At 34.6% G+C, this 16693-nt stretch overlaps 2 protein-coding genes across 2 annotated transcripts; one reads left to right on the forward strand and one right to left on the reverse strand.

The window, feature by feature from the left end:
* Positions 1-420: 420 nt before the first annotated feature.
* LOC121976982 lies at positions 421-5021 on the forward strand. The gene is made up of 2 exons (XM_042529439.1): positions 421-889; positions 4831-5021. The coding sequence occupies exon 1, from the start codon at positions 515-517 to the stop codon at positions 833-835; it is 321 nt and encodes a 106-aa protein (XP_042385373.1). The 5' UTR covers positions 421-514; the 3' UTR covers positions 836-889; positions 4831-5021.
* A 504-nt stretch (positions 5022-5525) lies between these two features.
* Positions 5526-16097, reverse strand: LOC121976983. The gene is made up of 13 exons (XM_042529440.1): positions 15851-16097; positions 15687-15749; positions 14163-14249; positions 12220-12318; positions 11980-12075; positions 9215-9280; positions 9041-9131; positions 7755-7822; positions 7622-7687; positions 7248-7298; positions 6364-6428; positions 6080-6148; positions 5526-5792 (listed from the first exon to the last, which is right to left on the reverse strand). Exons 1-12 carry the CDS (start codon positions 16064-16066, stop codon positions 6088-6090), a joined length of 1029 nt encoding a protein of 342 aa, XP_042385374.1. The 5' UTR covers positions 16067-16097; the 3' UTR covers positions 5526-5792; positions 6080-6087.
* Positions 16098-16693: the final 596 nt, after the last annotated feature.

The following is a 16693-nucleotide window of genomic DNA, read 5'->3' on the forward strand; positions in this document are numbered from 1 at the left end:
TATCGACATAGTTGTTACAAGTAAAGATGATCGTAGATCGAGTTAGTTCAATTATTAGGATAAAAAATTATCCGGCTCTACTAGATCGGATAATGTAATATCAGGATTCCACACTATATTCGGTAGATTTTTTTTCTGGATCGATATTAGCGGATTAACGGTTAACCCTTAATTTATTATTAAATTCCTTTGGCCTCTTTGCACGCCCCAATCCTTTCTTTACGATTCGTGTCTAAACATCTGGCCGTTCGATGCACATCTTGACCGTAACCGTTTTGAGCTAAGTTATTGGGGTCGACAAGGAATAACCCGATTCTCAACCTCGTGGGCCCGCCACTGTCTCTTCCTTGACTGGCTCGTCCACTCGGCCACCCCAATCGCGTCGCGGTAACGAGCCCTCTGTTTTGTTTTTTTTTCCTTCTTCTTTTCCGCGTTTAAAAAGTCCTCTTCCTTCCTTCCTTCCTTCCCACGGCGGTGGTACCGCGGAGGAGAGCCTGATCGCGAGATCGGGAAGATGGTTTTCCATGCGGGGCGGGCGGTGGCTGTGGCGCGGCTGTCGGCGGACGCCTGCCAATATGTGGCCTGCAACCCCGAGCGGATGAGCAGCGACGAGGCGCTCGATCTCATCTGCTGCCTCCCCCTCCGCCACCTCCGCCGCCTCTCCGTCTGCATCTTCTCCTTCTTGTGCTTCCCCCCATTCTTCCCCGACGACCCTCGGCCTCGCCGCCGCTTCGCCTACCGCTACACCCTCTCCTCCTCTTCTTCCTCCTCCCTGACCTCATCTTCCGACGAATACGATTCGGCTGGCGGTGGCTACGAATACCACTCCGAGTGAGGGATTCTCTCCCTGTGTACAGTAATTAATCCCCTCTCGATTTGCTAGGGGAAGGTACAACAAATGCTTCTTATTATTTATTATTGTTTTGTGTTGGTGAGTTAATTTCCCTATTAGATGCTTGACATTGTAGTTATTCAATTGAGTTTTTATTTAGCTATTTTGTTAAGAATCTTGATACGAGTTAGGTACATTACTGAATTTAAGCTTGAACATGGAGTCTAAAATACTTGTGTAGGACCTGAATCGTACTTCAAAGGCATATTTTGACCTTCAATACTTGTTGAGATGTGAGGAAGAAATTGATCAATCTGCATACTAATAACTTCTAAATTCAAAATTAGGAGACATAAATTTTTACTAGTATCCTCCCATGGGCACTTAGGAAGTAAACTTAGGGGCTGTTTGATTGATGAGTTTGGGAATGAGGGAATGGAATGATAGTAAAAGATAATGTTTGGATTGTGGATTTGAGAATGACATTTTGGGAATGATTACTAGATTTATGGAAATCAACCAAACTCATATAACTTGATGGGTTTCATTTCCATTCCTATTCCCATTCCACCCCACTATCAAACTCATACCCATAATCATTCCCATCATTTAACCAAACGCCCCCTTAATGTCATGGTGAATACATTATGCTTTTAACTTCCTAATTCTAGAATAACCTGCTATTTGGTTTATTAAAAGATGCTTCAGATGGTGACTTGTATTTACTATCAAATGTATCCTTGAATGAATGAAACATCTTTTTTTTTTTCTAATAAAAATATGTTAATACTACTTGGCTTTAGTTTCGAGTTACTGACATTGTTGAAAAGTTATCAGTGTTTTGTTATTCTCTAACTTGTCAAGCTGTACCTTGCAAACAACTGAAGGCTAAACATCCCATATTCATTAATGCCTAAATTTTATAATATTCTTTACTTGAAAATGGCAAAAAGGTTGCATCTTGTTACCCGCTTTGCAATCAACTTAGAAGGTTGATCTTGTCTCACATGTAGAACATGTGTCTCTTTTCTTTATTTATAGTTTTCCTTTCATTGTTGACCAATTAACAGATTGATAGATAATGCGTCGTAAGAATATAACATGTCTTTCAAGTGCATGGTTATTGGATTGCATATTTGTTCAGAAACACCCATATGGAAGACATTGTAAACTTACATTGTATATGTTTTTAATGATTAACCAAATCTTTGGAGTGATTTGTTAATACATCTCAAGTGTTACATTCCCACATAAAATTACAATTTGTTTAATCTCATAATAGTGAAAAGTGATTAATAAAGTAGATTGCTAGATTAGTTTTATATTGTCTCACATACGGTTGTCATGTTACTTGCTATCTAATTTTTGGATCAAGGAATATTTGTCTCTAAAACTGATGTGTTAAACCTGATACTCATTGCTCTATACCTTGATGTCTATATATATTGTCCCATTAATCACACCCTCATGCTCCTATTCAAGACTATAGTTGATTTTATTAACTAGAAATTGCTTTAGTTGTTGAAGTGTTGGTTTTCTGTTCTTCGTTAGTGAATTATTTCTTATAGTTATGTGTAGGGAAAATGCGTTAGCCTTCTTTTCTTCTTTTTAGATAGTTGTTTACTTTAGTTTTAAGAGTAAAATGCTACTTGAATTGATTAGAAAAGTGAATAACTACATATGTATTATCCCACTACATAGTGACTAATAACTAGGGGTGTAATCGAGCCGAGCCGAGCCGAACTCTTGAATGTTTGAGCTTGGCTCGTTTATAATCGAGCCGAGCTCGAGCTTTATTTAACGAATATATTCATGGCTCACGAGCTTATTCGAGCTTTTATCGAGCTTAAACGAGCTTAATAAGTATAAATTATAAATTTAAATATTCATTAAAAATTAAATTATATATTTAGAGAAAATTATAATATTCTTATTAAAATTTATAATTTAATTATAATAAATAAATTTTATATATTTGTCTATATTTTTCATAAGTAGAGTATAAAATCTATAAATTTAATATCAAAAATATTATTTTTTTAAATTTAAATGTTGATTAATGAGCTTAACGAACGTGTTCACGAGCTAACGAGCCGAGTATTCTAAAGCTTGAGTTTGGTTTGTTTATCTTAACGAGCCTCATTAAACGAGCTCAAACGAGCTTTTATCGAATCGAGCTTCGAATAGCTCACGAGCGACTTGGTTCATTTACACCCCTACTAATAACCTAATAAGCGATCTGGGAATCCTAACACACTTTCTCCAACGTAGGTTAGGTATTTATCATGGCAATTTGTTTTACTTTAGAAAATTCTATCTCGCTAAAGAGGTTTTATGAATGTTTCTGCAATATATATGTATTTGATTTTTTGATACCTTTCTCAAATTGAAGATTCTGTGGGAATATAAATTTTGCAAAGGTAGAAGATTATTGATCTGAGATTGGGGTGAGAAGAAAGAGAAGAGAGTGACAAAAGGTAGTAAAACATAAAGTTTGAGCATTCTTTCCATTGAAAGAGAAAAAGGAGCAAATGTTTCAGATTCTATTCCATTAAAAGTAATGCTGATTAATGTAGACTTATAACCATATAAACCAAGATAACATACCAAAAGTTTCCTTAGCAACTGATTGTCGAAGTTTCATGAATCGTGATTACTGCCCCAGGACGTAGCGCAGACGGTGGACGCATGGTATCTCTGGCGTAATGGCCAGGGGTCGATTCTCAGGAACTGATGACCTGGGGTTTACCCCGCCATGTGCCTATGGTCTATGTACCTGCATGAACCTCCCTCCATATCCGTGGGGCCGACACTAGGGGGGCCGCTAAGGTAGCGGATCTACCTTTCATGAATCGTGATTACTGTCTTGCGAACCAACTATTTGGTTCCTTCCACCAGTGTGGATTATATTAGGATCGTCAGATGTCCATCTAATTCCCCAAGCGAGAAATCGGACACCCTTGAGATTAATAGAATCTAGATAAATCAAGGTAATATCAATACTAAATTCATGATTAGTAGTTGGTAATCACTTCAGGTACGGGGGGAAATTTGGTTCATTGGGAGAGATTAAATTGATTTCTCTTATTCTTGTTTGGGAATCTTTTCCAAATGACTCCCATGTGGGTCAATGTGTTGATGATAGAAAAGAATGAAAATCCAAGTGAGGTTTCAATGTCATGTAGTGGGAGAGACACGACAGAGAAAAGCAGAGGTTAAGGTAGATGGCCAATGCCCATTCCATTTTGTGATGAAGACGAAATCATGCTTAGCTAAGTTTAAACATATGATGTAGACAAATTTCAAGTAGAATTAAACAAATTTGTAAAAATCTAGTTCATCTCAAATTGTCATCTTTTGTATAAGTGACAAGATATTGTCAAATGGGCAAAAAATAAATTCAAAACCAAAATGACAAGTTTCAATAATTTCATAAAATCTAAGGTTTAAAAAACCCACTGTTCTTGACTTTAAACTCCATTATTCATGTTCACCCCCTTAATAATTTAATACAAAAGCTTCAAATGTAATAGTTTACTTAATTCAATTGACTTACTCTCATGATTCATATTTACGTCATTTTATCTCAATTTGTTCAAGTTCTTGGATGTGAGAACGAATCTTCTGAACCAATTTTAAACATTGTGCACAATGTTTACCAAAACAAGCTTTTCTATGTTAGGAGTGTCCAAAACTCAGTATTCATTTATTTAGTTTTTTAGAAGGTATAAAACCAATGCACTTAATATTATTTTGAATTTTGAAATGTACAAGATTACAATTATCTAGGGTTAAATAATATCAAATTAACAATTAATGGTTTAGCCTTTTAGCAATCTGAATAACCTTAAACTTATATAATACCAGTCATTTTCACCATGCATTATATATTTTGTCTTTAACTTCCATAGAAGTCATTTTCACCATGCATTATATATTTTGTCTTTAACTTCCATAGAAGGATTTGTAGTAATCTCACACAATTTCAATTGTTGTAGGTAAAAAAGTATTCCCAATGGCAAGTGACCGTACCCACAGGCGTTGCAAACATGATTTTATATTTCTAAATACCAATATGGAAAAATGTCAAACTTATTGTTGTAGGTAATAACACATTCATATGAGAAAATTTAAAAACTTATATAATTTGAATTGTTGTAGGGAACTAGCTGTATTGAAAATTTAAGATTTAGTAAAGAAAAAGAAAAAGACAAATGGTATGTCAAAAGAGAAAAACACTGACACCGTACCAAATGATCAATAAAAATGTTATCATGTTTGGCTAAACATCATACCAGAACAACAAAATGATTGTCCTGCCCAGTGTCCAATTGGTTTGAGGATAGCAGATTTATTACAGTGGAGCATAAATTAAATCCCAACCAATGCATATCCTCTGAAAAAAAAAACTCCTCTTATCTTTTAACCATTTGACAATCGATTATAAATTAATTATATGATTTATCTCTCAGGTTGCAAAGAACCATTTGACAATCGATTATAAATTAATTATGATTATAAATTAATTATGTGATTTATCTCTCAGGTTGCAAAGAACATCTTCTTCTACCATGAACAATAAAATGATCTCTCTATTTTTTTTTCCGTCTGGTCTAAATTGCCATATACATTGAACATTGGCTTGGAATAGCCTCTAGAATATAATAAAAAAAAAAAGGCAAAAAAGAAGAAATATGCTAATAATTTATTTTAATTTTTTGTTCGAATTTTTAAATTAGGATTAACACTCTTATCAAGATAAACCTAATCAACAAATGCGTCAACATCTGATTATGCAAATAACATCATCAAATTTGTGAACAAATTGCTCATCTGTCTAGAACATTGACGTCATTTTGTTCATCTGTCTTAAATGCACTTGCAGATAGTATCATAGTACTACCTTGCTTCCTTTCCCCTACGTTCTTCTGTTGTAGGCACCGTATCTAATTTATATAGCCTGATAAAATAAATAATTAAAGCAACTGAGTTTCAACAGTGACAAGGGGTCGAACATGATAGTCGATTCATGAACTTTCATGCAAAAATATGCACAGTGAGTAGAGTTGATGTGCTGCGTGAGGATTTCATGAGAAAAGAAACTTGCACTTAGAACAAATGCTCAATGACTGGATATTTTTTTCTCCCATAAATGCTGTCCGACTTCAGAGAAATTGTGTGAACAAATGAACAAATTATGTAGGAACAAAAAGAATAGTTGAAACTATGGGAGTGTCAATCACCTACCAATTCCATCATGCTCGATTATTTGATTTGGCAGCTTGAAGCATTTCCACTATTAGAGTCTTCACATCTCTACATGAATAAACAAAATCTTGATCAGGTTTTGCAAAGATCTACTTGCAGATTCAATAGATAAGAGAAACAGAACAATGAATTTTTTTTTAAAAGAAAGATTAAATGGTATAAAGGTTTATATGCTTAATCTCATAGATTTACATACCATTTAACATTTGTCTTAACATAACAAAAAAGAAAATATAATTTAACTAGGTCCTGAGAATGCTTACTTCCTGTCTTGTGCTTGTCTAGGGAAAGGGATTCGAAGTTTCAAATTATTTCCTCCGAAGCCAGCCTGTATAAAAGATGTATTTTGCCTTTCAGTACTCGAAGAACACAAAAAACAGAAATCAGGCTTCCCCTAAAGCATCAACCATGAAAAGAGAAACATACACAAGCTGTAGTAATTTGGGTAAAAGCCGACCAGAGAGAAGACAAAACTAAGAACTGCAATATGCTAAATTGCCAATTTGCATCCTGGCAATACTATTTCAAATCCTATTTCTTAGTTCTATATCTAAATATATGCATGTTATAACTAGTATTTGATCTGAAAGACAAATGCATCACTAATCAGAAAGTAAATGAATGCTCAATTTGTTGAATAAACTGTACAGTTTTAGATCCCAGATAAACGACAAACATACTATTTGCTAAAGCATTTCATAGTAAATAAAACGCATGGAGGAAATATCATTTAGTTAATCAAACCCAGAAAACGTCCCTAATATCTTCAATTAACACAAACCATGGCTGGAAGGATACAAATTATAGGCAGCTATAGTTGTATGATATAATATAATGAAATTGAACTAGAGATATCTATATGAAGATCATACTAGTACTAAATTTTTCAAAATAGATATATCTGACACCAAGAAGAAAGGTCTTGTGAAATGAAAATAAAAAACTAGAAGATTTGTACGGTACCATAAATTTGAGATCCTATGCACTTCAAATTCTCTGAAATATTTGAACTATGAAGCAACAGAAAACTCAAGCGCAGAGGAAACCTTAAGGTTATCCAAGTAATATTCAAAATGAGCATACATCAATACACATTATAATAGGACAATGCAGAAACAAGACTTGGGTATTCCACCAAGCTCCCCACCTTTACGTTGAAGCCTAGGCTATCCACATCAAGCATCTGAGCTGAGTCTACCTGAAGGTATCATTCATATGTTAGTACAATCATAAACAGATGTTGATTTAAAGTCTCTGGGGCTTGACAAATGAATGACAAGGCATGGTTAAATAGATAAAGTAGTGCCTATTATACAATGATAAATGAGACAATTGAGTAATTAGGCGAAGGTTTTGTTCACCTTATTTGCGTTGGGATTCACCTTGTCATCACATAAAGTATAACTCACAATGAAAATGTGTCTTTCATAGTGAATGATACATTAATTATGATCAACAATTGTAGAGGGGTGCTCGTTATGAAGAATTTAAACATGCAAACTGTAATGTTCATTTAAATACCTTTACTGAGGTTGAATATTGTACAATTGCTTGGGTGTCTTCAGCGTGATCCCTGTTCATATGTGACTAGCAAAGGAAGTACATGTCAATAAACATAACACCCAATAAAATGATGTGAAAATCATGACCGTACCGCGATAGGTTTTGTAAATTGAGCTATCGGATCGACTTTTGCAGCTTTATATTCCTCACCATCAAATTCTAGCAACAAAAGATCACAAGGGACAAATACAATGAGATAATCATTTAATTGCATTGCTAAAATTTCTTTTGCTATATTTTGATACAGTTACAAATCCTAACATAGTTAACACAAACATAGAATCAAAAAGCAAATACCATCAAGATGGAAATAGTATTCACTACAGATTACTCGTCTAGAAATAGATAACTTGCTTCCTTGATTGCATGATACCATGTTGATTTAGGTGTTAGAATTTCAGCATTAAATGAGCTGCCATTAGTCGATATGCAGTGTTTGTAAAAACTAGTAGGCTTAGATCTAACTAATATTGGTGAGGCATGTTTAAACCAAACTTATGATTCATTTAATAGACATTGAACACATCATGTGGACCAAGTGAGTGATGTTGTCTAGGTTTTTATCTTCAGCTTTTGATGGGAAGGGCCAAATAATCTTTCTATAAATGCATGGAAGGTCTGCTCTCCTACCCTAGTAGCGTGTTCAACCCATTGTGTGTCCCCATGGGGATGCCCAATTGGCTAGAGGGCGACAACTTTGCTACAATGGGGCAAGGAGTCAATTCTCTGCAGACGCATGCTCTCGAGGGAAAAAAAAACTCCTACCCTCTAGCCACTTGGCGGTCGACTAAAAGCTGACCTCGTGATTTACCTCCCTTCACATAACCTGAGAACAGATTGCGAGGGGTGCCTGGGGTGAGTGTAATCACCTTTTGCTACAATGTTCAACCCATTGTGAGCTCACCTGTGAAGGGAGAAGTGAGAAGAAGAGGAAGACCAACTGCAGTTTCAAGGAAATTCAATTCCTCATTTCCAAGAGGTATTACATGCCCATCTACTCATTTAAATGTATGTACTTGAGATAATAACTCTTCTCAAATTAGGATGGTCATTGTTAGTGATTCAATCAAGGGTGATTTATTTTCCATGTGAAATGTTATAGAAGCCATACAGTGGTAGATGTAAGTTACGTGATGAAGGGTATTTGACTCCCAACAATTAGGTAGATTATTTCATAAGGGTGATCCACAGCCACCACTACCATTCCAACAGCAATGAGATCACCTTCATGATCATTCATCATGGTAGTTCGGAATCAATGTCATGCAGTTAAGGACTCACTATTACTTAACTGAAAGTTGCTTTAAATTAATATACCAAGCACTGCTTTATCTGAGATGGAACTAAAGTTTGGTTACATGAATTCATGAAAATTACCTCCTGATCCTAGTAGTGCTGTAGCAATTCCAGAAACATAGCGAACATATTTAGGTTTGATGCGAATCAAACTAAAGTCACCAAAATCAACCTATGATTGCAGAATACATCTTTCATCACTCGCAAATGTGTAAAACAGCATAATGGATAATGAAAAAGACATTTTATAGTCACCCAAAATGCATCTGGATGTTTTTTGAGGTAAGCAGTACGAGCAGACTCCTTATCATCATCAGAAAGCTGCAAGGCAAAAGGCATTTTTAGAGGAGGTTTAAACCAAGAGATTTATAGTAGGGCTAAATTATCAAGGAGGGGAAAGATGAGAAGAGTGAACTTTCAGAACATTATTATCAAAAAAACAACTAAAAAGGTAGCATTCCTAGAATCATACACAGGAAATATTTGTTATCATTGAAGAAAGAGGATACATAATCTGAGATTTCAGACAATTTAGCCAGCAAGTAGACTTGTCATAATGACAGAATGCAGAATTAATAAAGTTAACAAGCACAAGTCATTAGCATTTGTAAGTTCTTTAGTTGTAACGCGAGGCATATCAACTGTCATGTTAGTTTCTAAGCAATTCCTGATGATGGTAGTTGAAAATTCATGTACATTAAAGACATACTAAATCTTTAGAATCCAGAAGAACAAATGGTGAAAAAAAAAGGATATTTCCCGACACAATCATCGTACTTTTCCATGAAAAATGTTTCATTTCATAACTAGAATATCATTCGCAAACCTAGACTAACATTTACCACTTCCTTCTATTTAAAGAATTAAAGTCACACATTCTCCAATATCAACATAAACAAGTCATTTTAGTACCACATAGTTGCGATCAACTATGTAGATTTTATCCCACCATTAACTTTACCGACTCCTTGATAAAAACTATGGATAATCTTGTGTGGAGAATGAGAAATTTACAGAACTAGAATATCATTCACAAAACTATATTACCATTTAACACTTCCATTTAGAATCTCACATTGATTCAACAATATCACATCAATAAGGCATCTTAGTACCAACTATTAGGAATTAACTACATAGATCTTGTGACTATTAATTCTATCCAAGTTTTATCTGCTATGTTTACAAAAAGAAGAATATTGTAAGGTATTTTATATGAGATAATCATTACAAGATATAGGACCCAGGATAAAATCCTAATCCCAAAGGGACCAATGTAGAACTAAACCCATTATACCTAATAATCTTATTAATTTTAAGACTCTAAACTTTAGTCCTCAAGGTAAAGCATAGATACTATGTCCAACTTATTACATTATCTAGAAAATGTAGATTGGCACGATGAGAATGAAATAAACACATAATACACTATGAGAATGAAATAAACACATAATACTCATAGCAAAATGGCACTTAAAAGCAGAGAGAGAAAATAGTCAATGATCCATTCGACCTCTAATCAACACAACCAATGGTGTCTTTGACCTCAGCTCAGCACATTGACAATGAGTGAAGATAACGAGAGAAAGGATGCAGTGAATGAGAACAAAGAGAGTTCTCAGGAATAAATCTTGTGTAAGCTCCTCCCTGCAGCGTCACATACAACACCACCAAATTGACTAAGGGAAAGGGAAACACTCAGAAGTCTAGAGGAAAGATGAATATCATAACTCAACTCTTTGTTGTACATAACAAACTGAGAACAGATTATTTGTCCCTGTTCAATCTTCACAGTAGATGAATAATATAGTTAATTTCTTTTGAAGAAGTAGCAAATTGAGAATAGATCATCTCTGTTCAGGTCTTCACTCCAGAGTCCAGATCGCTAGAAATGGATGGCACAATTAGACTCCTTGCTAAAAGTAATAAATTGGGATCATAATATTTCATTATTGAGGTCTTTACTAGTTTCTAGTCAACACAGAAGCAACATGCAAATAGAATAAATATGATTCTAAATGATGATGAGAAATTGAAAGAAGAAGAAGAACTAGACATATATCTGTAAAGAGGGAGAAGAAACATGGAGAAGGCATATCAGCAGAGAGAAGCAACAAAAAGGCAGATATAAAAATACACAAAAAAAATTGGAGGTGAGAACAAGATCTTAGGAGGTACCACTGCCATCGAACAAGGCAAGATTTGAAAGAAAACTCCCTTCATGTCAAGATGCAGAAGAAAACCCTACTAAGACAGGAAGAAAGGCAGAAAAACAAGAACTAGGCAGACAAATCTTCAACTCAAGATCACCAAAAGTAGAAGAAGAGAAAGTACAAGATTAGAATCTAGAGTTCTCAGAAGAAATCCAATTCTATAGGAGAAACTCGGCAAGATGAATGGTTTGATAAAGAACAATACATGCACAAATCTGAAAAATCTAGATCAAACTTACACGACAGGAGGCAAGTGATATAGATGATTACAGCAATTCTTAGCCCACAAAGATGATGGAATCCTGCAAGGAAGAAGAGCACACTTCTAGAAGTTGACTCATAGATCTCCTGCAACAAGCCATACAATGCTGCAGATGTTGCAATGGAGGTGGGAGGTGAAGTCATCGTTGTTCTCTACTTTTTTTATCTATTTTATCCACACTTAATTATTTTTAGATAATAATATTTTAAATTTTTAACTCTTCAACAATGAAATCATCATCTCAACAAGAGGACCCTTATTGATATAAGTTCTCCATTCCTAATTATATTAACATGACAAATAAAATACAAGGTTTCAAATTGGTGTGAATCAATCACCAAGGTTTGAGATGAAAGGCAATTCCCCCAGCTTTTGCAACTAACTTTACATGTTTCCAGACAAACCAGCACTTAACCCATAGAATGTGTAGAATCACATGTTAATTTAGTATTTAAGACCATATGTGTCGTCCAATAAGTTAAGATACACGGACAAAGTTAATTCTCACCAGAGCAAGAAAGAAGAGAAAAAAAAATTGGACATACTGGAACAGCATCACCATATATGGTGACAATTGTATCGGTCCTATCTTCTGGATCCTTTGCTACAAGCAATGAGCACTTAGGATTTGCCAATAGATTCTGCATGCATTACAAATTTCCCCGTTAGACCATTCAAAATAGACTCCAACCGATCAAGAGATAAAAAGTAGAAAAATGAAAAGTTTCAAAAAAGGGAATGTGGATTCACAAATGCATGATCCCAAAAGCTAGCAGCATACTCACTTTTGAATGGACAGCTAAACTACTGACTGCCAGTATGGGAGAACCACTATAATCACATGCAAAATCAACCATTGATCCAGAAGGATAACCCTGGTGGTCCTGCACAGCCACATGTACGAAATCAAAGATTCAAAATGTTGAATTGGAAAAGAAATAACAATATACATTATTCTTTTTAATTGTTCATCTAAGAACCAAATGTTAGTTAAAAGAAAAAAAAATATTTAGTTCAATTACAATCAGATTAATGTTGTGATCAATATTTGTGAATAGATAAAAAGGAAATTATTATCTTGAAGCCCAAGATAAAGGAATTTTCTGTGGGAAATCATTTTATCTTTGCATCAATTTGTTTTCTGTCCAATTCTCAGGAAAATATAGGGTCGGTAAATCAACTATAATAGTAAGATGCATATGACCAACCTTCCATTATCCAAAACCCACATGATCTGTATAGCAGCTCATCACTCTCATTAAGGATAGAGATTCAGAGCATGTAGTTTCAATTAAGCCTTCAAATGTTCAATAAATTAAAATTGACTTACTCATTCTAGCGAGCTACCTTATTGTTCCTCTTATGCAACCATGGAAAATGGATACAAAAACTTAGATAGAATATTTGAAAAATGTTGCCATATGGAAAATGAAAGGAAACAAGATGTAGCTAGAACAAATAACAAAAATGAAAGAAACTAGGTTTAGATGATTTAGCACATTCAATGACAACAAGTTGAGTTGATTAGAATTGAAAGCATTAAGGTTAGAGGAAGACCAATTAACTTTTACATAGCTAAAAGTGATTTAAAAGATCATACCATCACGTAGAGCCAATGGTTGAACAAAATCCATCTAGCCGACCCCAAAAAATTCAGAACTCATTATTTGATAAGTGACAAAATATAAAAGTTTAGAAAGGTAAAACCAATAACATAAATGTCTAACCCAAATCTAAATTCATTGCTTCAACAACAAGAGTCAAATGGATCTCTTTTTTCTACTTTATCTAGACCCCGATTTCATCTAAAGAATGCAACAAAGGATAGTGTAAGTACTTCAAACATTATTTCCTTTATAGGTTAATCAATTCAAGCAATTCAAAAGGAAAATAGAGGATCATCACTTCTTTGACCCTGACAAGTTGGACCCTTCTCAACTCAAGTCACATCCACTCTATAATGTAGGTTAATGCTGAATTAAAATCCCTGAAACCACTCATCCAGTCCTTGTTGAGGCTAACTATAGCACTAAGCCAGGTTCTAAGTGATAATGCCACAAAACCAAAAACAAGAAGGTTTTAACTATCATTTGCAGAAAAATGTTATGACTACATATTTGTCAAGAACATTAGGTTGATGCTAGTAGCTTACATAGATGTTTCTGCACCATAAAATCACAAGAAAGAAAAAGTCTAAATTACACTTTTCATGGTTTTCCATATTTTTTATAGTTGCCGTTTGTTTCCTCGTTAACCTATTATTAGCATAGAATAATTAAACCAATTGTTACCACTTGACAACCATGAAAGCATGGTTAATAATATTGATTAAACCAAAAAATTAATGGAATTTACCTCTCTGACCACAGGTGCAGTTTACAATTCAACACCAGTAACTGTACTACACATTTCACTTATTGTTATTGGTTTATGCAATGAGATTAGGTGGCAGAAATTAGCATATGGTGTTATACAAGTATTGCATTACCGTATAGGTCTGAGAGAATACAGAACTGATTGGATCTATTGTTTAAAACCATGATGCCAAAAAAAAAAAGAAAAAAAAAGGTAATCAATCACACTGTAATCAGAAGAATCAGGTTTGGCAAATAATATAACTTCAGAATGTTAGGACAATATTACTGTCACCATAAAATAACAGGAGAAAAATACAACAACAACAAGAGGAGAAAAATAAACTGACTAAAAAATGTATGAATTTAAGAACCTGAGAAAAGGTCGAAAGAACGCCTCGAATACTGAAATCAAGTAATGTCCTTATTTCTTCAACAGGAGAGAGTCGAGTTGCAGCTTCCTTTGATAGCAAAAAACATAAAGTTAAGGAAATGAAAGCAGTTGCAAAACTATAGGAGTAAGACTGTGCAAATCCATGTAGTTCTAGAATGTAATCCTTGTATTGTAGAGATTTATTTTATTTTGGTCTTTGCCCGCAAGGTGTCCCCACAACACATAAGATATGAGATAATTCACTGTTCGAGGTGGGAGTACAAAAGGTTAAACCTCTCCCAATAATGCTGAAATATGAATTCGGACTGCCGAGCTTTGACGGAAAGACCTTCCAATCTAGTTTGCTTATAACTGAACCAAACAACTAGTGATTGCATCATAGAGATTTCATCTTCACATATTAGACCACAAATCATTTTACGGTGAAATTCCATGAGTCAATTATACTAAAAAGTCAGTTATGCCTTACTGTTCTGATAGGTGGCTACATATTGAAATACTTCAGTCCTCATTTATTCATATCTTTAGTTAGTTCTAACCATTTCTCTAGAACCATCACATTCACCTTTAAACAGATTAACAGATATTATCCAGAGTCAGTGGAGTTGAAATCCAGAATGAACACATAATAATCAGATAGATCAGTAAATGACACTTTGTAAGGCATTTCAATGCCATTTCAGTTAATTGAGAAGTTAATATCATTAAAAAATATATATATCAAACTTCTTCTTTGAAGGAAGGGACGTCTCACTTTCCATGCTTGTAAGGGATATCTGGTTTGTATGCCTGTATAACCGCAAAGCATGAAATTATGATAAGAATCCTTGTGATGTCCTAATTTAGCCTCTCATGTAGAGTTGTCAGTTAATCGAGGGGATCTAAAACTTTAAGACATCAGTTGCTGTCGATGTGGGCTAAAGCATTTTGGCTAGTGGCTGTTCCTATGATTGTTAATTGGTCAATTCTCTAATTTGGATTGGTGGTAACAATCCGAATCAATGTAGCCCTAACCTGCAAAACCAAGAGTGAATTGGCAAACCCGGGGCTTAGGAAAAGAATGAACAAATGTCAAAAGAAAAGACATGCCATGAAGGAAGCCCTGTTCTACATGTTTGGAAATAGTTGCTTGTTTGAAAGTGGAACTATCATTTGGCCACACTTGTTGTCGATTACAGATGATTATCTGGTATTAACGACACTTTAGATCTTAATAGGGATGTCGAGTCTTAAGTGGAGGAGATTAGGAATCTGGTAATCAAGGGTCTACAGTCCTAGATTTGACAGCTGCTACAAATTTGAGCTTGAACATTTCGAGCCAATGGTAAAGAATAACAAAGTCAATCAACCAAGTCTTTCATCTGGACAAATCGTGACTTCACCATAGTGACTCTGCTTTATCGCTCGGAAGACAACCTCGAGGCAAGTGTTGGAATTGTTTCTACTTTAATATCGCCAACAGAAAATTTTCGATTTTTTCAATCAAATAAACAAGAACTGGGACCTGATGAACCCTAATCTTCTCGAAGGCGTCCGTAACAGTCGTCGTATCGCCAGGCGCCGGCACCTGAAGTCAAAATTACGATACCAGATTCCGATCAACACAAAGGCACTAAAATTTCCATAACTAATTCCCCTAAAAAAAAATACACAACCCAATTAGCAAACCTGGGAGGAGGACGACGACGAAGATGAGGCCATCGCCAGAGGAGGAGAGAAAGTAGATGAGTAGAGAGGGTGCCTTGGAGGGGAAGGCACCTTTATCAGATGGGAAAATGGCAGCGAGCGTTTGCTGCAAACCGCGAGGCCATTAACGAAGCAAGAGGCAGCGACGGGATGCGTGACGGAGAAGCGGACGGGCAGCGGCCTCAGCACGCTCTTCATCTTTCTTCCTTTTTGCCAATTATTATTATTATTTTTTTTTTTGACTATTTTTGCCTTCTTTTATATTCTTGAATTATTTGAGAAAAAGTCACATTGCCCCCCACAATTTCATCACTTTCTCATTGCCAACTATTTATTCAAAATGCCCACAATTTTCTAAATATTACAATTCGCCCCTAACCATAAGCAAATTTTAACTAAAAAACTTGAATTCTAAAAGAAAAACTAAAAACTCAAGTCAAAAATATTAAAAAAAACACTTGATATTTAATAAAGATATTTAATCTGCATTATGAGTTTTAAATTTAGTAATATATTATTAGAGAAAAGGTATTGTTGATCAAATAAATAGAAATAAATTATAGAAGATATTTTATAATTTATTAAAATAAATACTCATACCTCGAGAGATAATTCATAATATCTGTATGATAATTATCTGAATGTGATAAAATAATTTTTTTTTTAATCCAATTAATTTTCCTCAGTGGCTTGCACTGTACCCAATTATACAAACTGTGTTAAAAATATCCATGTCGGTTTCTCTATTACTATATCTAAAATTTAAGGTATTAAATTTAGATAATCATTTTTCACTATACACTACATCAAATACCTTAAAATTTC

Source organism: Zingiber officinale, chromosome 4B (genome assembly GCF_018446385.1).
Source record: "Zingiber officinale cultivar Zhangliang chromosome 4B, Zo_v1.1, whole genome shotgun sequence".
Taxonomy (NCBI): domain Eukaryota; kingdom Viridiplantae; phylum Streptophyta; class Magnoliopsida; order Zingiberales; family Zingiberaceae; genus Zingiber; species Zingiber officinale.

What these genes read in the sequence shown, in the direction of transcription:
- LOC121976983 (XM_042529440.1), bottom strand. Translation starts at nt 16,066, where the DNA reads ATGAAGAGCGTGCTGAGGCCGCTGCCCGTCCGCTTCTCCGTCACGCAT. An exon ending in TTCTTTCGACCTTTTCTCAG is followed by an intron (nt 12,319 to 14,162) that starts GTTCTTAAATTC and finishes GTGGCTGTGCAG; the next exon opens with GACCACCAGGGTTATCCTTC. An exon ending in AGACAAGCACAAGACAGGAA is followed by an intron (nt 6,149 to 6,363) that starts GTAAGCATTCTC and finishes TTATTCATGTAG; the next exon opens with AGATGTGAAGACTCTAATAG.
- LOC121976982 (XM_042529439.1), top strand. Translation starts at nt 515, where the DNA reads ATGGTTTTCCATGCGGGGCGGGCGGTGGCTGTGGCGCGGCTGTCGGCG.